Source organism: Sycon ciliatum, chromosome 7, assembly GCF_964019385.1.
Source record: "Sycon ciliatum chromosome 7, ocSycCili1.1, whole genome shotgun sequence".
Lineage (NCBI taxonomy): Eukaryota > Metazoa > Porifera > Calcarea > Leucosolenida > Sycettidae > Sycon > Sycon ciliatum.
Genome location: NC_088649.1, coordinates 6,377,518 through 6,404,578, shown reverse-complemented (window position 1 = coordinate 6,404,578; position 27,061 = coordinate 6,377,518). Strand labels below are relative to the sequence as shown.

At 47.4% G+C, this 27,061-nt stretch overlaps 1 protein-coding gene across 1 annotated transcript; it reads right to left on the bottom strand.

The window, feature by feature from the left end:
• Positions 1–208: 208 nt before the first annotated feature.
• On the bottom strand, positions 209–26,485 carry LOC135820834 (protein white-like). The gene is made up of 20 exons (XM_065333874.1): positions 26,164–26,485; positions 25,718–25,766; positions 22,700–22,886; positions 22,346–22,417; positions 19,597–19,695; positions 18,668–18,834; positions 15,654–15,725; positions 14,803–14,905; positions 12,754–12,909; positions 12,102–12,365; positions 11,626–11,669; positions 10,074–10,185; positions 8,979–9,104; positions 8,170–8,268; positions 7,398–7,455; positions 7,004–7,081; positions 6,256–6,361; positions 5,199–5,296; positions 4,697–4,782; positions 209–1,190 (listed from the first exon to the last, which is right to left on the bottom strand). The coding sequence occupies exons 1-20, from the start codon at positions 26,300–26,302 to the stop codon at positions 1,092–1,094; spliced, it is 2,214 nt and encodes a 737-aa protein (XP_065189946.1). The 5' UTR covers positions 26,303–26,485; the 3' UTR covers positions 209–1,091.
• Between the last annotated feature and the right edge of the window lie 576 nt (positions 26,486–27,061).

Below are 27,061 nucleotides of genomic sequence, written 5' to 3'. Positions count from 1 at the left end.
TTCGAAATTTGGAGTTTTGACGAGAAATTGCGCGTCACGTCAGAACTAACGCGCAGCATAGCCTCTCTAGTGTGTGCGTGCGATCTTCAACGAATTGCTTGTAAGAACGTGCCACAAGAACGTAGCCAGATTGCTCAAAGACGAGACCGTATCTGTTCTTTCAGCCGGACCTCTTGGAATTGACATTCTTGGGCGTGCGACTCTGCTGTGGGTTCATGGCCTTCTTTAAAAGGCAATCATCAGACAACTCATGTTCACTGGGAACACTGGGACTTGTGCGTAGTATGGTAGCTACATAACTATGTAATAATTATGATAGCTACATAACTATGTAATAATTATGATAGCTACATAATTAATAATTACGTATTGTGATAGCTACATGCACCTGTACAAGAAGAACTTGCTTGCTGCCGCGTTAATCACCATTCGTTGTTCGACTTGAAAACTACGGAGATCTATAGCTACATGTGCAGGTATGTTCGCATGAACATTGAGCACACTACTGAACCAGAGTACTCTTATCGCCACGTGGACCAACATGTAAGCGTGTGGTTGGGCCTACATCTACTCAAGTAGACGTATACTAATTGCATGGATATCTGCTTGTCTACGTATTGCAAAAAAAAATAAGAAAAATTATCACAATTGAAAGAAGTGCAGTACTATTTGAATACTTTAAAAGGTAGCAGCAGTTGCAGTTGAGGTACCTAAGCAACATTGGTTTAACTAGAGTCAATTTGTGTGTGAGGGGGGGGGGGGGTATCAGTAGGAAGAAGAAAACAATAGTAGTAATAGGGGCAGAGAGAGAGAGAGAGAGAGAGAGAGAGAGAGAGAGAGAGAGAGAGAGAGAGAGAGAGAGAGAGAGAGAGAGAGAGAGAGAGAGAGAGAGAGAGAGAGTCGCAGTCACGCTGCCAACCCACCATCAGCCAAGGCTAGGAACAGACAACTCGGCTACGGCACTTCTAAGCACCCGGACGCGAAGCAGACCTGCACAGACATGTGCGAGCCAATAGAGTAGGTTGGCATGCAACTAGTACAGCTGCCTGTCTGTTCAGAATAGCCAGGGTATGGGATGGCAATGCACTCCACTAGTGTTTTCTGGCCTTCCAGACGATAATGAAGTTGGCAAGGAGGCGCAGTGCAACGCCCAGTGCGAACAGAACTCCAATGTTTAAAGAGAATTCGTTCTGCAGGGAGAAGGATGCAATAACATTTGCGTAAGTACACAATTTGCGGTCAGTATTGGCACAAGCTGCGGCATAACTGCGGGGAATTTGCGACAGTTTCGGGAAATTTGCAAGTGGAATGGCAAATCTACTGGTTTGCCAGCCAAAAAAACAATCCTATTTTTTATCAAGAAGAGTGTGTGGCACACACTCTTCTTGATAAAAAATAGGATTGTTTTTTTGGCTGGCAAACCAGTAGATTTGCCATTCCACTTGCTACCAGTAGGCTAGGGAGTGCCCTACACAATAATAATCCAATACACGTACACAAAAGCAGGTGCTTATGGCCGTATAAGCCGGGGTTCAAACCATGCTTCTATTCAAGTTACGCTTCTATTCAAACATGCTCCTACGTCAATATCTTCAGTCTACACTGTGCAGTGCATATTGTCATACATGTAGTGTGCACATACATGCACTTGCACGTATGCTTCTATTCAAATCGCGCTTCTGTGACACGGCGCTCTTCAAAAAATCGGCTTCTATTCAAGACATGCTTCTATTCAAGTCATGCTTTTATACATCGACACTACAGCATGCAGGAGTACCAGTATGTGACGTGAACGGCTCACAACCCAACACCGGTGTGTGTCGCAGCAAAGAGTTCAAAACTAGCAGGAAAATCGCGGAAAATGCGGTTTAAAAATCACCTAATTCGCGGAAAAACACGGTCGCTGAATCGCGATTTTCCCCAGGGACAGAGCAGTGTATTGGCAAAATCATCAACACATGATCCTGCCAAGAGGTCCGTATAAACTCTAGCACACTCAACAAGCCAGTTTTGACTTTTGACTGCACCGTAGAACACGTTATTTTAGGTATACCAAGAGTCCATAACCCCCCAGAGTGTGCAACTCCAGGTTGGGGTCTGGCGCAACGAAATCCAAACATTGTGTCATCCGGTCCCCGGGCAAGCATGGGCGGATGGGGCCATGTGCATATCTGGTACATCCGGCGGGGGTTCCAAGTTGAAGCAAGCCACGGAAGTGTCACGTAAAACGTTTGCTCCACGGGCTATGCAGTGTCAGCAGAACGGCTTTGATTTCACAGTCACAGAATTTTTTTATTTGAAGAGAGTTTCTCTGCTCGTTGTCTGAAAAGCTTGTATTGGGAGAGTTCGTGACTCCGGGATAGCAAGAATAGGCATGGATATAGATTTACAAGATTTGATGGAAATAGCTCTTGGCACACGGCATGAAGACCCGATCGATTTCGAAGTAGATGTGCTTCAACCTGCTCCTCAGTCCCATTTTGGTACAATTTCCAACACTCGACAATCGAGAGAAGAAAATGAGGAGCCCAGATCGAGCAAAAACTGACGAATATCGTCCACAGAGACACTGCACTTCGGCGACAATGGGGAGCGCTTTGCTTTAGGTTCAACAGTGGCCATTGTTCTTCTCTTATCGGAGAGACACTCAAAAGAGAAAACTGTTCGACAACTCTAAAATAATTCTTTGTGTACTTGAGCCTTTCAGTTTCAGGCGTGTTACGTGGCCGTGGATTCGTAAAGAAAGACCCCAAATTGGGCAAACGGGCGAAGTAGGTCCGGGCCAAACTTCCCATTTCGTCATAGCTACTCACTACATGACGTATGAAGTTTGGATTTCGTTGCGGCACTGATTTGTGCTGAGAAGGATCACGAGTTGCACACTCTGGGGGGTTATGGACTCTTGGGTATACTAATGAATGCCGGAGTCGGATTCCTACTGGATTTTGAACTTTGTCACTATAATCTGAAGGTCACCTTTCTCTTCCCTCCTGCAGCCGTAGAGGGTGTTTCATTTTTCTTGCTGGGCTTTTCATTGGACTTTTGTTGCCAGTGTTTGAGGCATCATCTCCTTGGGGAAGGATATGCCTGATGGGATTCCGGTGTAACAGGAATAGGCGATTATCTCCCGTAACATATGGCAGAAACTAAAGTGCCATTCCAAATACACATACAGTCAACTTGGCTAATAACGACTGCGGATATAACGACAATTCGTGAATAACAACAGAATTTCCATGCCCAGAGCAAAGTCCCATCCAACTGTAACACACATAAGGCCATGGTAAAAAATAAAGTTGATTCTCAGGTCATGAGCCTGTGAAAATTGGTGCGAGCGAGCGATTTTTTTATCTTATTTCCCGCAATTTTTTTATTTCCAAAGATAGGGTCACACATATGTACGTCACAGGTTCATATAATTATTTTATTATTCAGGCTAGGGAGTAGAAAAATACCGGTATTTTACTACTCCCTGATTCATGCCTTTCGCATTGACCGTTTTCATGTGCGCATATGCATGCATAGAAATAAAAAAATCGTCGGTGCGCCGCCAAAAATCGGTGCGCGCGTACTTGAGAATCAAAGATAATTTTTACCATGGCCTAATGAGACTTCGGGTATAACGACACTTTGCGAATAAGGACACTTTTTGGATGCCCTGCCGAGTGTCGTTATAAGCGAGGTTGAGTGTATACACAGTTGTCTAAGGGCATGTTCGATTGGTAAGGATCGGGATCGCGATCCAGATTTCAGATCCGTCGGATCCTTCAGAGTCAACTGGACACTTTTTTGAGCCTTGACTGTTGCCATGTTGACGAAAGTAATAAAAAGTCGTACTCACCGCGCCAGTTGTACAAAAAGTCAACAAGCTCTATCTCGATCCACGTGTGCGTACCACAATGTGCACAAAAATGATTTTTACCCGCCATATACGCACAAAGGTCACATTTGGATCCGTTTGATCCGGTCAACCCTGCTCCCCGAGGTGGGTTGACCGGATCCAAATCCGAAGGATCCGGATTCTACCAATCGAAAGGGTGCGAATCCAGTGGATCGGGATCCCGATCCTACCAATCGAACATGCCCTGAGGTCCTCAGGCTCCATATAGTGCTCTATGTCCAGTGGCCAGAGCCAGTAATGCAATGATCACACAGCAATGACGTAACCAAGTCCTTTTCCAACGGCGGAAATGGACTTGGTTGCGTCATTGCTGTGTGATCATTGTAAACTATACATTGTAGGTGGCTGGTTTCTCTACCCAAACGTTCCGCTGAAAACAACGCGTCATACAGTGTGCAGTACGTCACACCTTGAGAGACCTATGCCAGCTCTGCACTGCATAAGAACGTCACAACGCATAGGCACCTAAGTGCTGCACAGGGCAAGATGTGGGTGATGATGAGCATTGGCTCGTAATCACAAACCCATCACAGAATCCTGACACCTAGCTGAATTGAAGACTTTGGTTCCAGAGAATACAAAAACAAACAAACAGAAAGGCAGTGGCAGAGGCAGAGAGAGATAGATAGAGATAGGGAGAGCGAGCGAGAGAGAGGGAGAGAGAGAGAGAGGAGAAAGGTAGCGAGAGACAGAGAGACGGGGGGGGGGGGGGAGATCAAAGTAGACAGCATCAAACTTTGCTACCATGGCAACATGATACACACACAAAGACAACATGCGAGACAACACACATACCGGGTCCATGCCGTAGTTCCTTAACACAGCGTTGCCGTCAGGGAAACAGGGAGCAGGGGATGTCGAATTACTCACAGGGCACGGCGCTAGCAATGCCAAAGTTACCAACAATAACAAGAAACAAAACCAAAAAACAATACACGTTAGAACCTATACGACGCTGACAAGTGTTTCACTTCAAAGGCAGCTCATAACACGAGCCACACATACTGATTGCACTTGGGTTTTTTCCCCTCCCCCGGGCCAGGGGACCAACCATGGTCAGTTGCTGTGTGCGTGCGTGTGTGTGTTTGTGTGTGTGTGTGTGTGAGAGAGAGAGAGAGAGAGAGAGAGAGAGAGAGAGAGAGAGAGAGAGAGAGAGAGATAGAGAGAGAGAGAGAGATAGAGAGAGAGAGAGAGAGAGAGAGAGAGAGATAGAGAGATAGAGAGATAGAGAGATAGAGAGAGATAGAGAGAGAGAGAGAGAGAGATAGAGAACAAAGGAAGAGGGAGGACTTCTTACGTGTTTCAGCATTCTGAAATTCATTGATCATCATAGCATGGAAGGAATACTTGATGAAGCTGATCTTTTCTATCCAGATAAAGTAGACCGGAGTAGAGCTGCACACACACACACACACACACACACACACACACACACACACACACACACACACACACACACACACACACACACACACACACACACGTACACACACACACACGTACACACACATACACATACACACACGTACACACACACACACAAGCACACACACACACACACCTCAGACCTGCCCATCGCTGAAGCGATGATAGCGAACAGCTATGTTAGACATTGCAACTTGTGCTGGGATTACACAATTCAACAGCTTGCAAGGCTGATGAATTGACCGCCACTAATTTTAGCCTGGTATCCACCACACAGCTGATTGAAGTGGCTTTTTTGGCGAGTGTATCCCTATTTTTCATTTTTTTTAAATTGAAAAATATGGATTCACTCACACACCTCAGACCTCAGACATGCCCATCGCGGGAGCGATGATAGCGAACAGCTATGTTTTAGACATAGCAACTTGTGCTGGGATTACACCATTCAACAGCTTGCAAGGCTGATGAATTGACCGCCACTATTTTTAGCCTGGTATCCACCACACAGCTGTTTGAAGTGACTTTTTCTGGCCAGCGAATCCCTATTTTTCATTTTTCCATTTTTTTCTTTTCACTCACACACACACACACACACACACACACACACGCACACACACACACAGAAAGTGAATTTTCAGTGGCTGCATGTCGTTACATAGAATCTTGCCAAGCCATGTCAGTGCCACTTCGGTTACGACACAGTGAACTCAAGCTTTACAGTAGGTAAAATCAATGATAACACACTCAGCAGAACATGTTATCTGGTACAAGTGCACCCACCCCTACTTATCCGCACATCAACAAATACTCGCCCACTTCCATACCCGCACGCACGCACTCACACACACACACACACACACACACACACACACACACACACACACACACACACACACACACACACACGACACCACTCAGTCGTCGCTTACTCGGAGTTGAGAAAGAGGCCACCGAACAACATCAGTGGAATGACCAGGGGCGGCATCAAGGCAAGCGCTACAGTTTCATCTCGAGCAATGGCTGATATGAGGTAGGCTGCATGGCAGGCACAACACAGCAGTAACACACACACACACACACACACAGCAATAACACACACACACACACAGCAATAACACACACACACGTACACACACATACCCAGACACACGGACGCAGACACATGCACACACATGCACACCCATCAGGAGAGAGCGAAGAAAACCAAAGAGTGGACCGGAAAAACAGGGAAGCGGATAGCTAAACAGACGGAGACACAAATACAGATATGCCCATACCCCCCCCCCCCCCCCCCCCCAATACACCTACACCCTAGTACCTATCCACCCTCACATATCCCCCCCCCCCTCTTTATACGCACCCGCACTCACACTACACAGAACCACTCTTGGTCCACAACTTCAAGGGAAATGGTTATAAAATAATTGATCGATTCAGAGCACGAAGAAAGAAAAATGATGGGGGTCGGAGAGAGAGAGAGAGAGAGAGAGAGAGAGAGAGAGAGAGAGAGAGGGGGGGGGGGGGGGAGATAGAGATAGAGATAGAGATAGATAGATAGAGAGAGAGAGAGAGAGAGAGAGAGAGAGAGAGAGAGAGAGAGAGAGAGAGAGAGAGAGAGAGAGAGAGAGAGAGAAGGGGGGGGACAGGCTGGGAGGAAAATGAAACACATTTCCTCACCATATGACTCTGCACTGAAGGTGGTCAGAATAGATATGAAGACGGCAAAGAAAAAGCGATCCACATCGCTGTTGAGTCCTGTCGGGAAAAACAAAAACAGATACGCACATGTACACAGACCCATACGCGTGCACACACACACACACAAACACATGTGCAAACACGTACACACACGTACACACACACACACACGTGGACAGCCGCAGCAAAAGGGGCATTCAAAACCGCACAAGTACTAAGAGTCAAGGATAGCTCTGACTTGGAGCCAGAGACAAAGACAACTGAACATGCAAGTGAAATCCCCATGGCAAAAAATGTTCACTGCTAATGCAACACCCCACCCGTTTGAATCACATCTATACAGCAGCCGGAGGTCACCATGACAACCACTCACCAATCATCCAGTAAGCCAGGGTTATGAACACAAACGGCAGGACAGTATTGAACGGCACCTGGGCAGAAGAAACATTTTTAAAAGGCATTATCAGCATTGCCGGTTGACACTGGAAAGCCAATGAGCGACTAACTGAACTTGCTGCACATTGGCAATACCTCTATTGTGTGAATGGTAGAGTAACGAAGGCATGTTCATCTTAACACAGCACCAATCAAGAGTCCAGAACCAATAACAAGAGTGCATAAACAAGAGTATGCAACTGTGGTTATGGGTCAGTGCACGGCGCGCTGCCTTCATTACGTAACCTGCCTCCGTCACGCTCTGAAAGCATACACTCAAATCCACAATTTCTCGTACGAGCCCGACCATTTTTGCTCGATTCGTTCCAGCACCTACGCGATCTTTAAATTTTGCAGCGTGAACTCAAGTTTCATATTTCGAAGTACAAAAGTTCATTTCAAACCAGAAGGAAAGTGCGGTGTTTGGTTTTCTGCAGTGTGCGGACTGCAGCTGAATGATGTAATGAAGGCAGTGCGCCACGCATCTGGCCCATAGAATAGAGATCACAGTTGCATACTCTTGTTTACGGCAGAGAGCAATTGCAAGCTTGTCTTGGGTCACAATAGTAAGACCAAGACTCGTTCACAAACACACACACACACCGACACACACAAACACACACGCTTGCAATGGACTGCAAGTAGGTAAGCCACGCACATATCCAGCCAAGTGAAAGCCAGCAGTTGTGGTGTGAGGTGGAGTGACTTACTGCAGCTAGTGACTTGGTCATAACATAGATGCTGGTGCGATACATGCGGTTAGTATGTTCTCGAATGAACACGGGTAATTCCAGTGGGATAGTTTGCACCTGTGAGTATGCGTGCACGTGTGTTGAGGGATGAAGGCAAAGCGTTAGTACACCTATATGTACATGTAAACACTTCAAAAATGGTTCACAACCCCTATGGGATGGAAACAGTAGAGAGGGAGAAAGAGAGGGAGAGAGAGAGAGAGAGAGAGAGAGAGAGAGAGAGAGAGAGAGAGAGAGAGGAGAGGGAGAGGGAGAGGGAGAGGGAGAGGGAGAGGGAGAGCGAGATAGAGACTTGCCACACACGTGTGCACAAGCGCACACTCACACACAGACACACACTCCGACGCGCGCACACACACACACACACACACACAAACACGCACACACACACACACACACACACACCTGGGGCACTACGGTATTGACCGTTCCACTATTTGCCCCAAGTACTCTGTGATTCAATAAAATGCACAGATTTGGGCTCTAAATTTCCAAAATTTTCGGATTAGCCATCCCTCCCCCCTCGAGTAAATTGTACTTCAGATGGCTGACCGTACCACACTAAAATACCTTCCGACGCCCCTGCACACACACCCACACCCACACCCACACACACACCCACGCACACACACATACACACACACAGACACACACACACACGCACAGACAGACACGCACAGACAGACAGACAGACACACACACACACACACACACACACACAGACACACACACAGACACACACACACAGCATGACTGCAAGGACTTACAGCAGGGAAGATGGTACCAAAACTCATTTGCACAGTCAGGAAAAACAGAGCACCGGCAACGTTCTGGACTCTCTTACTATCGTTCTCCAGTTGCAGGAAGATCAGGCCACATAATATACCCAGGAACTGTACAGTATATATGCCAAACACGACAACAACAGAACGTGAGCAATGAATCAGCAACTATGCGCAACAAACCACAGTTTAAAAAGCACATCGTAGACAGCATACCATCAAAGATGGTCAGGAACCAGTTCACTACATCACAGATGGTCAGGACCCTGGATCAGTACATCATAGATGGTCAGGGCCCTGGATCATTATTACATCATAGATGGTCCGAAACCCGGTTCATTACATCACAGATGGTCAGGACCCTGGATCATTACATCATAGACGGTCTGGAGGAGCGGATATTGCTCAATGAAGGGATCATCACAGTTAATTTCATGCTAACACTGAGTAACACATGCGACACAAACCAGGCAAGTCCTGGAGGTGACTGATAACCAGTGTGATACACACCTGTTGAACTACAAAACAGACAATACACGTAACAGTTTCACCCTGTTCCTGTCACATGTCACTTCTATTCTACACCTTGCACTCCCCACTCTACACTCACTAGCCCCCCGCGTAATATGCCGGCATTTTTTTGAGCATTTTCGGTACAATCCGCGAACCCAGCACTTCGGGCTCGTGATGCAGCATTTTGGGGGAAACGGAGCACTTGGCGTTGTGTATCAAAATTGAGAGAAGAAAAACTTCCCAAACAAGAACGTCACTTCCGCATTCCATGGGTTAGCTTCTTGTTGAGTAGTTTATGAATTGTTTACCATGGCAGACTCGAGCAAGTCTCTTATTGAGTGTGTTTCGGATGACAGTGATGAAGATGAAGACACTGTAGAGAGCGATTCTTGCAAAAAAAGTGAGCATTTTCCGAGCATTTTTGGCAAGGTTTACGAGAATTTCCCAAAAGCATTTTCAGCAAAGTTTCGGGCATATTACGCCGGGCCCTAATCACACCTGCCAACACATCCGGGAGCCTAGGAGGGCACACGAAAGAAACCACGCATCGTCGCCATGGCCACTTACTAGGGTCTGTGACACGCGGACCTTGACGATGAGCGGCTCGCGGACGGTCGTCACCCAGGATCGCCATACCAACGCTTTGGCCTGGACGAAGATGGATTCCTTAGGGGTGTTGCTGGAGGCAGAAGTTAAAATAAGTAATGAAACATCTCAGTGTGATCAACCTCCCAAAGGCTGTAAAACATCTTTATAAGAGAGGCACAAAGTAGGGCAAGTCCTCTCCGCACACAAAGTGCTCAATACCCGGGAGAGCAGAGCTTCCTTCCAAGTAAGGTGGAACAACATGTTGTTGCAACTCAGAGTTTCACACTTGTGCAATCATCAGGCAAAAATTATGACCATAATTTTCAACCAAGTTCCAGACCATAAAAATTTTCGCCTGGTGATCACGCAAGTGTGAAACTCGAGCTGTGATAAAAAAATTCTGCTCCACCTGACTTGTATAAGATAGGTATCCGAGGGATGCACTTAGTGTGCAAAGAGTGCTCAAAAGGCCGAGGAGGCAGAGCGCAGAACAGTCAAACAGTGCGGGACAGAAAGGCTCTGTGGTTGTAACTCAGGAACTCATGGCACAACCGTGCAATCACCAGACAACATGATAATGGTGCGTATGCTGGTCTTAGTGTGGGGACAGCTCTACACTGCTACATTAACCATGCTGACTATGCATCACAGGGTACAGCGAAAATCGAAATGCCTAAAAAACTGAAATTCAAGGATTTTCAGGACAAACTATGCATTTTCACCAGATTTAGAGTTTTTTCAGTGTAATCTTTCTTTATCGGGAATTTGTTGAGGTTTTCAAGGGCTGTACGGACCCTGAGAGCCTTTCTGTCCACTGCTTGACTGTACAAGAGAGGTAGGTGTAGTCTAACTAGTTATTCTATATCCAAGTGGACCAGCACTGGTCAACTACAGGGCTGATCCATGAAATCCAGTCCATACACTCATGTACGCGCCGGGCGTTGCGCAGCCCTAGACCTGCGAACACTGGGCTTCGAACTGGTGCACGGCGCAAGCTTGAGTGCCGCGACTGGATTTCATTGAGCAGCACGGTACATTAACCAGAGTGTGCAACTCTGTACATATGCCTAATAAAGACTTGGAAAATATCTCTCCTTCGCCCGGCTTCGTTTAAGTCCGTCTTCGCCCTAAATCCTGGACTATGAAGAGTGATATGTGGAGAAGAATCCCCAACTGTGGCTATGGGTCAGTGTGTGGTGCGCGGCCTTCATTACGTAACTTGCCTGCATCAGCTGCATGTCCTGTACTCATGCACTCAAACTCACAATCTCTCGTATCAGCACATCTGTCCATTGCTCAATTCGGTTGTTACTTAGTTTTGAGGCAATGCCACCGTCAGGTACATAATTATACTAATCAACGGATAGCCAAATACATGTAGGTGGGAGCCTAAACGGCTTTGTAATTGTGACACGGACCGCTGCTAAGCCCCTGACGCAGACACATACAGACACATACAGACACACACACACACACACACACACACACACACACACAGATAATTACTACTCACAGGAGATGGCAATCTTACCTGGCATGGAGAGACAGTGCAGAGGCAGTGGATGCAGTGCGCACCTGAGAAGAAAAGCAACGGCAGGTGTATTTGTCAGTCACAGCATCATCACAAGCACCGCAGCCTCAACCATCACCGCAATCGTCACCGCCACCACCATGGCCAGGATCACCACCACCCAGGTGATTAGAAAGGTCAAGCCATTTAGCTAGAGATGCTTTGTTAAAAGTTGACTTCGCTGATCAGCACTGATTTTTGAAATATGAGGCACACACTCACACGTCCACATGCACAAACACACGTTCACACACACACACACACACGTTCACATGCACACACACACACACACACACACTCAGACGCGTTCACATGCACACGCACACACACGCACACACACACACACACATTAAAACACACACACACACATTTTTAAAAAACACACACACATTAAAACACACACACACATTGAAACACACACACACACGAAAACACACCATGGGAGTTCCCGGCTTGTCCTCCAAGTCTGCTGCGTCCAGTGCGCCGGGGACGGCTGTGTCTGACTCATTGCCAGGGTCACTGTTCTTGCTGGTGGCCTGCGTCTCAGCTTCCGCAGCCGCCTCAAGATCGGCCTCGTATTGCCGTGACGATATGCTACGTACATCTTCGCAACATTTCATCTGCTCCATTGTAGGCTGTGCTTGCTCATCAACGCTGGCCGGTGCTACCACCACCTTCGGGGTGCTGATGCCACCAATGTCCTAGAGGTAGGCAAGAGAGAGAGAGAGAGAGAGAGAGAGAGAGAGAGAGAGAGAGAGAGAGAGAGAGAGAGAGAGAGAGAGAGAGAGAGAGGGAGAGGGAGAGGGAGAGGGAGAGGGAGCGAGAGAGAGAGAGAGAGAGAGAGAGAGAGAGAGAGAGAAAGAGAGAGAGAGAGAGAGAGAGAGAGAGAGAGAGAGAGAGAGACAGACGGAGAGAGAGAGACAGAGAGAGAGAATTCGCAGTCAAGTGACCACTGCGCTCCAACAAACAACACCTGGAAAGTTTTCTAAACACACTTGAACGCTACATGTTGCACTGCGACAAAAAAGACTGCACGCACGCCATTCATGTCTTCTGGATATTGGCTATTGATAGTGCACACCAGCTTACCCCATCGGTATTGGAGGTGCGGGCATTGCTTGCAGGATCAAGCAAAGCATTATGTAGCGATGTCTTCTTGCTGACTTTGGCCGCTGGAAGCCGATACGCCAATCTGTCCCTGTCACGGAGGTCTTCCTCGACTTCGGCAAAGGCGTCGTTGATTTTCTGCAGAAGAAAGTGGACACGGTACGGAGCAACCGCACATTTGTACAGCGTGGCTGAATGGGTGTGGTTGTACAGCGTGGCTGAATGGGTGTGGTTGTACCACGTGGCTGAATGGGTGTGGTTGTACAGCGTGGCTGAATGGGTGTGGTTGTACCACGTGGCTGAATGGGGGTGTTTGTGTGCGGCTGGTAAACACTGCATTAAAACTGTGCATTGCCCCCCCCCCTCCTTTTCCTTTCTCCGTAGTCTGTTCCTTTTCTTTATTCCCGTCCACTCTTTCCCTCTCTCAGTGACGACAATATAACTAACTTGGTTCGGGTACGTGTCTTTAGCTCACTGAAAGTGAAGACAACAACAACAACACATTACGTTGATGTTTCCAAAATGTTTCTACCTACTGACCACATAGCTGCCAGGGGATAGGGAAAGCGGAGTAAACAGAGTAAAACAAGCTGACTCATGCAAGCATATGCGAGGAAACCATCTGCAACCCGGTACCGGACACTGGTCAGGCAAAATAATCTGACAGTATCTCGACAGTAACACCACACCTCATAACACAACACGTCGGCCATGATGTGTATATAACCGCCGAGGAGTGGTGTTGCTGTCAAGATTGAAGGTAATTGATGTTGGTAACTCCTCCACACATGGACTGCAGCATATCAAAGATATGTACGCTCTGGGCTGCAGCACTCTGATACCTCACTCTGCAGTGTTCCACAGTACACTCTGATACCCCACTCTGCAGTGTTCGACAGTACACTCTGATGCCCCACTCTGCAGTATTCCACAGTACAGTCTCATACCCCACTCTGCAGTATTCCACAGTGCACTCTGATACCTCACTCTGCAGTGTTCCACAGTACACTCTGATACCTCAGCTATCCGGACATCGAAGTTACGGGCACTTCAGCTCACCGGACACCCTTTGGACGAGTTTTAGTGGAAATATTACTACTCTTTTGTAACTTTTTGGTGGAAAGAGTGACGCCATGTGCCATATCTATGGCTTTTCCCCATTAAAATGTATGTGATTCGGAGTTACGGACGTTTCAAAGTCACGGGCAGTGCCCGGTCCCGGACCGCCTGGAAACGAGTTATGAGTGTATAGTCAGACCTCGCTTATCCGGTCCTCTTTTATCCGGATCCCTCGCCATCCGGAAGAAAATTGTTGGTTCCCGATTTACAGCATATGTCATGCATACATACAGTATGTGTGTTCGATTATCCGGTTCCCTCGGCTATCCGGATATTTTCGTGGAAAACGGATGTGTGCGGTTAAGCGAGGTCTGACTATACTGTGAAAAAAAGCCTAATAATTATTCCAACAGATTCTAAGACCAACCGTTCCATAGGCGGAATCATGTAATAGCTGGATATAAGGCGACTGGCAGTCCTGATGGCAGACACAGAGTGGGTGCTGATGGCAGGCGTACGCAGTGGGTGCTGGTGGCACAGAGAGTGGATAGAGTGCCGGTGATGAAGACAGTGCTGGCGGTACAAACACTAGCAGAGATGCTAGTGTTGGTGCTGGTTGCACAGGTATTGCTAGTGCTGGTTGCACAGAAAGTGGCAATGCTGATTGCACAGAAAGTGGCAATGCTGGTTGCGCAAGCAGTGGTGGTGGTGGTTGAAGTGGTGGTGATAGTGGCACAGACAATGTTGCCGGTCCAGACAGAGGAGGTGCTGGTAGCAAAGCTAGTAGTAATGCTGGTGGTACAGATAGTGGCGATGCTGGTGGCACAGACAATGTTGATGATGGTGGTGCTGGTGGTACAGACAGTGGCGATGCCGGTGGCACAGACAGTGATGGTGGTGGTAGTACCAGCAAGCACGAGGGTGTGCAAGGAGGCAGTGTGCTCCGGTGTACACACTGCACGCCAATCTGACCTTGACTTTGGCTTTAGACTCCTCTTCCTTGCCCGGCACTATAGCGAGAGTGTGTACAAAGAAGTCAGCAGGGTTGTAGTGCGGTGGACACGAAAAGTCAAGCCTAGTTGGCAACAAACAATTCATACACCAACAGGCAGACAGGGAGGTAGGCAGGCACACATGCACACATGCACACACACACACACACACACACACACGCACACACACACACACACACACACACACACACACACACACACACACACACACACATATAAATAAATCCCTCGAAAATGGAGCCAGCCTGAAATCCCAACAAGCTTGCAAACACTCATAGAAGAGATTTGAAATTCTCCACAGATGGACATTGAACCAAGCAGAGGAGGGAGACATCTGATGCCTGATCATGGGGTGGTGGCGTCTCACGGAAGCGGAAAGGTGGTTCTTGACCAGGGAGTTGTACGATTCCCTGTTCTTGACCTGCCCGGTACGCGAACCCGTTGAATTTATTTTATTATTTTAGAGGAGAGAGAACGTGTAGTGAGTCTGAGTTTCACGCACAAGTAGGCGACCATCAGACAATAGTCAGAAGCTCTGCCCTTGGACATCCAGCACTCTATTGGACAGCCTAGAACCGTTCTGTTTTACAGTTGGACATTGTACAGGAAGCAACTGATGAATAGTGTACACCAGCTGACCAACCAACATTGCATGACATCAAAACCAGTGGTTGCTACCTGTACACCCCCCCCCCCCCCCCCTCTCCTCAACACACATGCACGCACACACAGAGAGACACACACACACACACGCTCACACGTGCACAAACACAAACACAGACACACACACACGCACAGAATGTAACTCACGTGGCAAAGTGGCTTACAGCACCATCCACTGATCCAATGTAGGCCATGCGACCTTCTGCCAGCAACATCAACCTGCAAACACCGTAACACACAAACATGTGTAGAAAGAAGACCGCATATGCACAGCCACACAGAAACACACCCACAACCACACATGTACAAATGCAGAGACTGAACACATTGGATTGGATTGGCATTGGTGCATTTAATGTCGAAGACCAAACAGCCAGTGCTGCTTTATTACATGAGATGGACTACAGGCACACATGAAATTATAACTACTAGCCGTCCATACTGCGATCGAGCTCAGAGAAAGCCGTCCTACATGAGGCAAATAGATTGCCACAGCCGGAATACAGTCAGACCTCGCTTATCCGGTCCTCTTTTATCCGGATCCCTCGCCATCCGGAAGAAAATAGCTGGTTACAGATTTACAGCATACGTGATGCATCCAACATAACCGGTGTTCGGTTATTCGGTTCCCTCGCCTATCTGGATATTTGTGTGGAAAACGGATGTGTGCGGTTAAGCGAGGTCTGACTGTATACCTAAAAACAGTTGAGCCTACATCAGGAATGATCCCTTAGTATCCACAGCACTGACCAATGCAATCCAATCAAGCAAGTGAATGCCACGCCGGGCGCTGTGCAGCCCTAGACCTGCGAACACTGGTACGGTGAACTGGCGTAGGGCGCAGACTTGAATGGCACAATTGGATTTCATTGAGTAGAACTGCACATATTTTATGTATATCATAAATGTAGAGCCGAAGGATTTATTGCAATTACATACCAGTATAAAAACCGAGGTCCGCCGAGGTTTTTATAACTGGTTAGTAATTGCACTAAATCCTGAGGCTACTACATTTATGATATACATAAAATATGTTGACCTTCACTTTCCCTAAAAAGGAGTATTTTATAAACAGTATTTATTGGCCCTAGTGGTATTTTATAAACAGTATTTATTGGATCAAAAGCCAATAAATACTGTTTATAAAATACCACTAAGGGGCCGTCCGGGGTTACCGATTGTTTTTACAAAACGAAAAGTTTTAGTATTTTTCAGCCCCCACCCACCCACCTTTTCTGCAGGTAAAACGAATTCCAATAAAATATTGATGTCAATTTTCGACACCCAGAAGTAACTGGGCATTCTCCATCAGCATTCAATAATTATTTTCAAAACGAAACTCCATCAAACCCACCCACCCACAAACGAAAACATTTCGTTTTGAAAATATTATTGGTGACCGTGGACGGCCCCTAAGGCCACACCAAGTTTTTTCATTGTTTCTCGTCACCGCGCGCGTACCTTTCTTGAGGATTGGACCAAAAAAAATCTCGCGTCCCGGTAAACACGCATAAAAAGGCGTTGTAAAAGTACGCGCGGCGTCAAATCTGGAGTGCAGTGCTAGTGCACGAACCGAAGGTTTCTGTTTTAAATTTTAGCACAAGCGCGCACTTGGCTGTTCTTTTATGTACCCCTTGTATAATAACTTTGGTTTGCTTTCTTTCCTATTTAAATAACATGCAACACTGGACTTCCTCACCAGAGGCCGGTGCAGGAGCCTGGTTTTCTGGCTGTATGTTGCAATTGACTGTCACGCGTGGTGTATAGTCTGATTTTAGGTCATAAATTGGGCCTTTGTAGTGTAAATAGCAGTTTTTGTTTTTCAAACCCTATTTTGTTTTTTTTCCGCCCGCCCGCGTTCCTTTTGAGATTTTCAGGTGACGAGAAACAATGAAATAACTTGGTGTGGCCTAAGGCCAATAAATACTGTTTATACTCCTTTTTAGGGAAAAGTGGAGTGCTACATGGAAAAGTGCAGTGGTATTTATTGAGTCAAAGCAAATTTATTTGAATTTGATACTGTTGATGGTGTGGTCACTAATGAGTGTGGGTATTTATCAAAGGTCAATGAATATGCTACAACAAAGTATTCCCCAAGCTACCATTATAGCAGAAAAGTGTGACGTTTCAAAGCAATGACAGCCATCATCATCACACTGGTACAATCTAACACACCGTGGATAGCAGTTCATGCAGAGACCAGCGCGACATCTCCATTACTTGACTGAAGTGCGTTTCAAAAGTCCAGAACTCAGGTTTCACAAAACCAGTAGGCCAGCATCTATACCACATAAAATCTATGATCACTTGGTGTATAATTTTTTTGAAATTGGGCGTTGGTTATCCAATCGCTTAGAAATTTATATGAGAAAAAATGGGCGACCTGCCAGAGCAATATCCCGAAGAAACTTCTCAAAATGCTCGAACAAAATTTAAATTATTTGAAAAAGTCTAGAGGTCTATACTTTTGAAACGCGCTATAGTATCCCATATACCAGCTGCACATCTGTCACATGACCATACAGGCCAGCCATGTTGGTTACAACTCCACTCAACCCTTGCATGTACGGGTCACATGATGAAAACCATGTAGGTTCCACTGGCCACATGTCAAACTCTCTTCCTGTCAAAAAATGTATACACAAAATCACTCCACGAGTCTGGTAGCAGATGTGCCATTGACCCTGACTATGTCCAGTGTCACCCTTATGTTCCAGTCTGTGTACAAAGCACAGGGCCCTGAGTGGAAGTATTGGTGTTCCAGTACCATACCTATATACATACATGTATTTGCGGCCAGGACACTCAGACTTAGACTCAGACACACACTTGTACTTGCTCACTGCCATGACTGGTCACACGAGTCTCCCCCGAAGAGGGGAGACAGATTCAAAAGGAATATTAGAAAGATGACACAATTGGCCATTGAACCGCCCAACGGCCGACACCCCCTGAAACCCCCAAAACTCTGGGTGGACATGAAAATGATTCCACTTATGGGCTCACCACACCTCAGTAAGTGGGTGAGGACAAGGTGCAGAGAAAGGATAGACACACACACACACACACACACACACGCGCGCGCGCGCGCGCGCACGCACACCCACCCACATACACACGTACACACGTACACACACACACACACACACACACACACTCACCTGTTGAACATGGAGAAGACCTCGGATGGCGGCTGGTGAATAGTACAGATGATAGTGCGACCACTGGCTGCCAGCTCTTGCAAGGACTGTACCACGGACATGGCCTTGAACGAATCCAAACCACTGGTTGGCTCATCAGCAAACAACAGCGGTGGATCCTCCAGGATCTACACACACAATAACAGAAGCGAACCGAATTACTAAACAAGCGTTTTGGAGACAGCAGTTTCAATATAGCTACAAGGAGGACTAATTGTGCTGTTAGCATTCCTATATAACCGAATTTCCCCAATTATAAGTCGCATCCCCATTTTCACGTCTCTGTAGACTAGCCTCATTGTGCTACTTGAGTAATAGCCAAGGCGGCGGAATCAATCCGATTGGTCAGGCCATGGCCGGACCAACTCCTTTGCCACCAATGCATGTGTTTACCGCCGGGGGGGGGCACTTGTACCCGCCATATCACATGCAAAAAAGTATGAAAGGCTGTGGTATGGCCTGACCAGTCAAAAACTACTTCCGCCGGTTGCGAACGAGCCATATTCAATTGAAAGTGGCACCCCCTTCTTCGTGCTTGGGGTTTGTTGTGAAAAATGCGTGACTTCTAATTGGGGAAACCTGGTAGCAGGCCGTTGATAGCTGCAACGTATTTCCAGCAGAGATCCCCTTATGGCGCCCACACAGTATCATATTACGGTATTGGGATATACGGTACTGATATTACAAGGTTCAATGTTCCAACCAACGCACAACCACTACCATCACCACCACAAGCCACAACAGCAGTATTACCACGCTGCCACTACCAATCGGGAGTACCATCGTCCCCACAAGCCACAACAGCAATAACACCGCACTATCACTACCAATCGGGAGCACCGGCTTCAGAACGCGAGGGCGTGCGGTTTTCCGCTCCTGCGTCAGCTTACCTCGGACGCAAAGGCAAGACGCTTGCGCTCACCACCCGAGATACCCTGCACGGTGCGGTTATTACCGATCTGAGAGTTGGAACAGCTCTGCAGTCCAAGCTGTCAAGCACGCATAACAACAGAACACATACACATGCACATAAATAAATAAAATGATAATACATCAACACTATTACTTCAAGAAGTATTTTAAGATCAATAAAGTCATCATCGCCGTCGCAAAAGTCATACTACGGCAGCACAGTGATTGACGGAAATGTTTGGCGAGTGGCTGGGCGCTCTCGCAGTGTGTCACGGTACACATCACCATGGGAACGACTACAATGACGCAATGACACCCGTCATGTGACAAAATATCATGGTGGATACGTAATGACGGGCTGCATGACAAGTCCCAGGACAAATTGCTCGGAAAAAAGCGCCGTGTTTTCCGGGATCTCAAAAGCTCTGTCGTGATTGTTGCAACCTCCAACCCTCTACACACACACTCCTGGGCTACACCCCATGAAACGATTTCCGCCGAATATTCACCCAGAGGGGCATTATCCCTGTTGAGCATAAGCATGGTGTGTTTATCTACATGCCACACCCTATCTGTTTGATTTCTTACTGACTGAGAGTACCGACTCAAACTCTCCTTGCCTCGCCAACATGGGACCAGACCCCTGCTTGCAAGTACACATCTGCCATCATATCCGGAGCATAACTCGTGAATGAAATGCTGCTATCAAACCCCTATAGCCAGATATCTTGGTATTTCATAATGTCCAAACGCAAACGTATTACATCCATCTTCTGTGATGTATCGTTTTGTGTCCAATGGGGATAAAGCCTAGTTCACATTCGACACAACGCCGACGGTACGGGACGTAAGGGCTTGTCGGGAGGGCTGGGGTGAGCTGTAAAATCCTGTACGATTCGTACGACACGACATGCAGCAGTCGTTGCGACGTTCACCGTTGAACGGCGCGAGTCATAAGGCACGGTCCGTGACGGGGTGACTCTTGGACCTACTTACTCGTTTTTCGGGACTTCTTTTCAATTATATCTCCTTGAAAGAAGCGGAATCAAGTTCACAATACCAGTTTTTCGTGAAGACCAAAAAATTAGCCCTCAAAGTTGTGGCATTCAAATAATAGCCCCAGGAAATGATAGAATAGTTCGTCTGTCACGCTTCTGAACTATCCCTAAATACAGTAAGTGACATGAGATCTTATGTTGCTAAAATTCAACTCAAGTCCTGCTAGCCATTCTGTGAGTTATCATTGGAAGCGCAGTGTTCGAAATGTTAAACATTTCCAAGTACGAATCGGGAGCAGTCGGCGCACGACGCCGTCTCCTGTTCACACTCGAATTGCAGCCGTTTTGTACGCTTGCGTCCCCGTCTACGCCCGTCTACGGTATGAAAAGTTGGATCGATCCAACTCTTCCCGTCGCTTCCCGATCTGTACGGTAGTACGGTTGCGTTCCCGTTCCTGGTGTTCACATTGGACGCCGTCAGACCGTCCCGTCGCTTCCCGTCGATCCTTACGTCGCGTCCCGTTGCGCCCCGTCGAATGTGAACTAGGCTTAAGGCTATCTTATTAAGGTGGCTGGGGCGGTACAACTTTTTGGGAAATTTTTGACTGCATTTTTGAGTTTATTGGCAAAGCAGAGATGAAATTTGAAAATGTTTTCTGGTGAATCTCTGGAGAAGAGCCTTCTCTTGCTTCCTATAGTTTTATTTTTACTTTTGGACAAAATTTGAAAACGTTTTATGAAAGGTTCGTGTTATTTTTTCACGGACCTTTCATAAAACCTTTTCAAATTTTGTCCAAAAGTAGACACGCTCATTGGCATGTGTTCTCAGAAACAGGATTCAGACACGCGCATTGTGTTCTCAGTTTCTTATCGTGAAACAGGATCTGGTGCGAATGTCTGCAGCTGAATAGACAGTCTGTCTGAACATTTCGTGTGATTCTGTCATGTGACCAAGAGAGAACTTCCCATGGCAATGCACATAATATATGCACTCTCACAAATACTGTAATCCCCAAATTTTATCGACACCTAAACCTTCAGGAATTTAGCGAACCAATCAAAATCGCGTATGCATGCTTTGACCCCAACTGCCATATCTATTGGAAGTTCAAACTTGAGTTCAACTTTCGCTCCTTTTGGACGCCTGACGTTGTCATAATCGTTTACCGTGTTTTAGAGGAGAACCGTTTTCTTCTTGGTCTAGTTTTTCAGTTTACTAGTTTTGAAATTGTGTCTAGTTAGACCTTCTTTACTTTACAGTGTGATTTTTCTAATATCTTTCGATAATAGCACTTGATATGACACGGCACAGTTTATGATCAATTTGTTCTCCGTCGTGAGAGTTGTGATCGCAGCCACAACTGCCTTGGAGTGCAGTAGTATTTAAGACCCCTTTTTTACTCGTTTTGTCTGTTCGTGACATCCCCCCGGCCAGCCAGCCGTGTGCCGTTTCGATGTGTTCGCTGCCCACCGTGCCGAAAGCGTGCGTCAACGACTGAAAGATGCACCCATCAACTTTCATTATGTTCCAAGGTGAGCTCCAGTCATTGGACAAGGCATTCAATGACCCCCACAAAAAGGCATTCACGGCCGAGTTCGCTAACTGGTAAGCCAGGACAGTGAAGGCCACACTGGATGAAGGCAAGCCCGTGGAAATCGATCTGAAGACTTCAATCGTCAAGGACACAGACCCATACACACGTGCATATACAATTAGACACCATCTTACCTCGCCAATTACTTCTTCCACACGCTGATACCGCTGCTCCAGAGACAGATGGGTGCCCATTCTCAGCGTGGCCTAGGGGTAATGAAAAAGAACGCGTTGGAAAGAGGATTATTCGACTACTCCTATACAAACTGGCACCTGTACGTCTTACCCAACTACCGTATTTCCCCGCATATAAGTCGCACATTTACACAATATCCTTCCTTTAAGGGTGAAAGCGTTCTTACGGATGCGGAAAACTCGGCCTCTAGTCCGTGAATTTTCTTACACAATAAACTTCAGAAGAGCCCCTCAAACCCCGTTAGAAGGGACCATTCACTCCCTGCTTCCAAATGGGGGGGGGGGGGTACTTGCCTGGAATCGCAGATGCTCGCGGACGGTGAGCGTAATCAAGAAGAGATCCTCCTGCTGCACGTATGCGGAGATGGAGCCAATCTTCTTACCCGCTGGCTTGCCATTGATCAAGATTTCACCATTGACGTCCAAATTACCTAGGTTACGCCGTGACAGTGTGTTCAACAGTGTTGTCTTTCCAGCACCACTGAGAACGGGAGAATGTGTGTGAGAGAGAGGGAGAGAGAGAGTGTGTGTGTGTGTGTGTGTGTGTGTGTGTGTGTATGTGTGTATGTGTGTATGTGTGTATGTGTATGTGTGTATGTGTGTGTGTGTGCGTGCGTGCGTGCGTGTGTGTGTGTGTGAGATACAGAAAGAGAGAGAGAGAGAGAGAGAGAGAGAGAGAGAGAGAGAGAGAGAGAGAGAGAGAGAGAGAGAGAGAGAGAGAGAGAGAGAGAGAGAGAGAGAGAGAGAGAGAGAGAGAGAGAGAGAGAGAGAGAGAGAGAGAGAGAGAGAGAGAGAGAGAGAGAGAGAGAGAGAGAGAGAGAGAGAGAGAGAGAGAGAGAGAGAGAGAGAGAGAGAGAGAGAGAGAGAGAGAGAGAGAGAGAGAGAGAGAGAGAGAGAGAGAGAGAGAGAGAGAGAGAGAGAGAGAGAGAGAGAGAGAGAGAGAGAGAGAGAGAGAGAGAGAGAGAGAGAGAGAGAGAGAGAGAGAGAGAGAGAGAGAGAGAGAGAGAGAGAGACAGAGAGAGACAGAGAGAGACAGAGAGAGAGAGAGACAGAGAAAGAGAGGGAGAGAGGGGAGAGAGGGAGAGAGGGGGGGGGGGGGGAGAGAGAGAGAGAGAGAGAGAGAGAGAGAGAGAGAGAGAGACATACAGAGAAATATGATTATATCAGCGATACTACAGTACCCTGCTAACAAAATAGAGAGGCCCAAGGCTAGCACTTGTTCTGATTTTTCGAAAATGCTCTGATTTCTGCAAGTCGTTCCGACAAGCCGCCCTTGACATCACGAAATGATAGTGTCAGTATGACTCCCTATGAGGCATAGAGTTTCTAAAATATCTTCTGAAGAATTTCATTCTAGTCGCCCTACGTCCAACCCCCCCCCCCCCCCCCCCCCACACACACACATACGCGCTTGCGTTCATTCACGCACCCACTAGACAGCACGCTCTGAGTCAAGCTTGCACATCTTGCTTGGACTGGCAAGTTAAGACGTAGCCCCCCCCCCCCCCCCCTTACAGCCTGCTTCCCTCTCTGATAAGCCGGAGATCGACGGGATACAAGTGAGGTGTAAGCAGAGGAGCAACAACTGTGGCACTGACTCATCAGCTGCAAACAGTGAGTGCCACAGCAGCCGATGCGTTCTGTGGAAGACGTTCTGGAACAAGATACTAGCAAGAGTTCATAACCCCCAAGAGTGTGCAACTCCTGATCAGTCCCTGTATGGAAGAACGCTCGGCGGAATTCCTTCATTGCGTCATTTTTGGTGCAGTGCGATGAGTCACGCCGATGAATTCTTCTAAAATTTACAGTCAAACCAGGATGCTTCCCCAGGGTAAACTGCCTAAACTGCAATTCTAGTCTGAGTCTGAGCCTCAACGACAAGAAGCAAGGCAAAAGTAAAACAAAGCATACGATCCTAAAGACAAAACTATTTATTTTTTCGATGCAATGGTGACTCTTCGGCTTCATCGCCTTCTTCTTTCACCAGTGCAGTCAGTCTCTTCAAGAACAATTTCTTCCCCAGGCCATCGGCATATTTCCGGTGCTTTCCTCGAAGATGATTTCAAATGGTTGAGGAACTTGGGAGACTGATGATACGTCGAAGGAGCATTTTTCGGCTGAGTTGCACAGCTATCAGAATGATTGTCCTCGACGGCAATGCAATATTTTTAACAGCGTCCTCACTTCTTCCTGTCGCGATGTCCATGGATTCTTGGAGAAAGAGTTTGTTTTTGAGAAAGTACGACTTGGACGTAGATCTACGTCCGAAATGTCTTCAAAAAAAGCTTCGAAAAGTCGAGGCTACAGCCTTGAGTTAGGAGCGGTTCAGGGTATAGTTTCCAGAAATCGCAAAGAACCCAAATTTACCTCGGATGACAAGCTGCGCATGACGTAATGTAGGAATTTCGCCGAGCGCTGGGTCTATGCCCGTTGCACACTCTTGGGGGTTATGAACTCTTGATACTAGGGAGGTTTAGTCGCACGTAATCCGTGGGTACTTTACGTGTGTGTACCACGTGATACTCAGTGACCCACGTACAGACGTTTTCTGGTTCACGACATACCGTGTATGGAGGCTCACCCACGTTCCGCCAGAACGTGGGTGAAAATCAGAATGGAGCGCATTGTGCGAGCTGTGAGGGTGCTCAGCTGAAGAAGTTTCCGAAGCACGAAATCAAAATATTGGATGAGCTTCTTAGGCCCGGGTAGCTTCGTCTTTGACCAGGTTTGGGCTTTTCGCTTCATGCTTTTGTTTGTTCCGTGTGACTAAACACAACATTGCAACGTAGGTGCCCTTCATCCACTTTACGTGGATCACCCACGTACGCGTTTCCGTTATGTGGGAACTAAACCTCCCTACTTTGTGTACGATCGTACCTCGTGTTGCCCCAGGGTAGACGGTCAGCATCAGCATCGGTCTCTCCGAAAGCCAGCCTTGCAACTTTTGTTGCAATTGATCGGATTCACATAATACTATTATGTTGCCTGGCGATTTCACAGCGACTTCACATCTGTGATGTGCTGGAAATGCACAACTGCTTGTTCTTTCTCAGCCTGTCTGTGTCTGTCTGTCTGTCTGTCTGTCTGTCTACACAGTATCTGATACTGATATGACTACACAACAGCCTGTACATGGATGCGGCTAATGGGGTTTCTCGGCACTTGTGCCAGTGGTTGTGAGACTTATCCACTCACCCCCACCGTTAGGCGCTGCATCTGCCGCTAGGGTTTACCGGATGTTAGCGGTCGTCATGAGTTCCCTTCGGGAAAGGACACAATAATTTACTTTTACTTTTGTACCTGCAGGCTTACCTGGACCCCATCAGGGCGATAAGATCTCCCGGACGAGCCACGCCATTCACTGCGCAAGAATGAGCACATCACATTCACAGGGTCACACACACATACGCACACACACACGCACACACACACACACACACACACACACACACACACACACACACACACACACACACACACACACACACACACACACCGCATTGAGAGAGAACAGATCACGAAACCTATCCAACCTTGTCCTCGCTAACCCAGACTTCGAAGCTGTCGAATCTGTTATTCGCTGCTGAGTAATGCCACATTCTGTGTAGTGGTGGGAACGGGTAAATTATCATAATGATTACGTACTCACAACATTGTGAAATTTGACAAAAAAACATCACTTTATTTTCGTCGAATGTTGACAATGCTCTTTATTCACTGAAGACAATTTTCATGTCAACTGGGCATTCATCGCTTACCTTTCCTCAGAATAGGTCTCCCTTGCCGCTCTTCACCGGCCGAAGATCCCCCGCCGAACAATCGTTCTTTGATGCTAGGTTTAGGCGGTGGAACACTCACTCGGAGGTCATTCCACCTGAGAAAAACTTTCTTCCCCATGATAGCCGCAGGCCTGGCACTGGGCTACAAAGGATAAACTGTTTCTCTGCAGCGTTTTTGGTGTGCGCCTTTTGACAGCAAGCTTCTTGCCTTCCTTGCAACAAAACAGGGACGTGACAGCCTTCAACCACTAACTAACTTCAACTTCAAGTTCAAACGAACCAACAATCAGGTAGTACTTTGGGGCATGGGGAGAACGCTTCTCGTACTACGTTTTTCGCGTTGATCAGTTGACGTGGAAACTTCCAGAACGCGGCGCGCAGACTGCCGCAGAGCCGCAAACGTGGTGGTACATGTAATGGGATCGTGCGACCGCGCGGAGCTCCGAGCTCCGTCACTCGCGCTTGATCGCGCGCACCGGCACGCGGTACCGCGACCGTGGCGTCCGATCTGCGTGGTGGCCCTGGTGGGGACGTGGGCGGCACTGGGCGCGGGGCCGCGAGCGCAACAATTTTTTTTTTTTTTAGAAGTGCAAAGCAGAGCTGGAGTGCAGCCGCCCAATAGCGGACTGAAAACTACTGGTAGTAGGATGAAAAGAGCACAGACGAAGCCAATACAGACAAAACCAGAGGCAAATGGTATCAAATGCGAATGCCCGCCTCAGCAACCGCCAAGGTGGGAGGTGAGTCCAACTGCACCGGCCGAAGATTCCGGGATCCGCGCAAACACATCACGCTGGACCGGAGTAGGGCAAAACTCAATTTGCATCGAACCCAAGACATAACACAGCTGTATGCTTCTCCAGTCTTCGCGGCTTGA

What these genes read in the sequence shown, in the direction of transcription:
- LOC135820834 (XM_065333874.1), bottom strand. Translation starts at nt 26,302, where the DNA reads ATGGGGAAGAAAGTTTTTCTCAGGTGGAATGACCTCCGAGTGAGTGTT. An exon ending in GCACCTCCAATACCGATGGG is followed by an intron (nt 12,366 to 12,753) that starts GTAAGCTGGTGT and finishes GCCTACCTCTAG; the next exon opens with GACATTGGTGGCATCAGCAC. An exon ending in TTGGTACCATCTTCCCTGCT is followed by an intron (nt 8,269 to 8,978) that starts GTAAGTCCTTGC and finishes GCATACTCACAG; the next exon opens with GTGCAAACTATCCCACTGGA.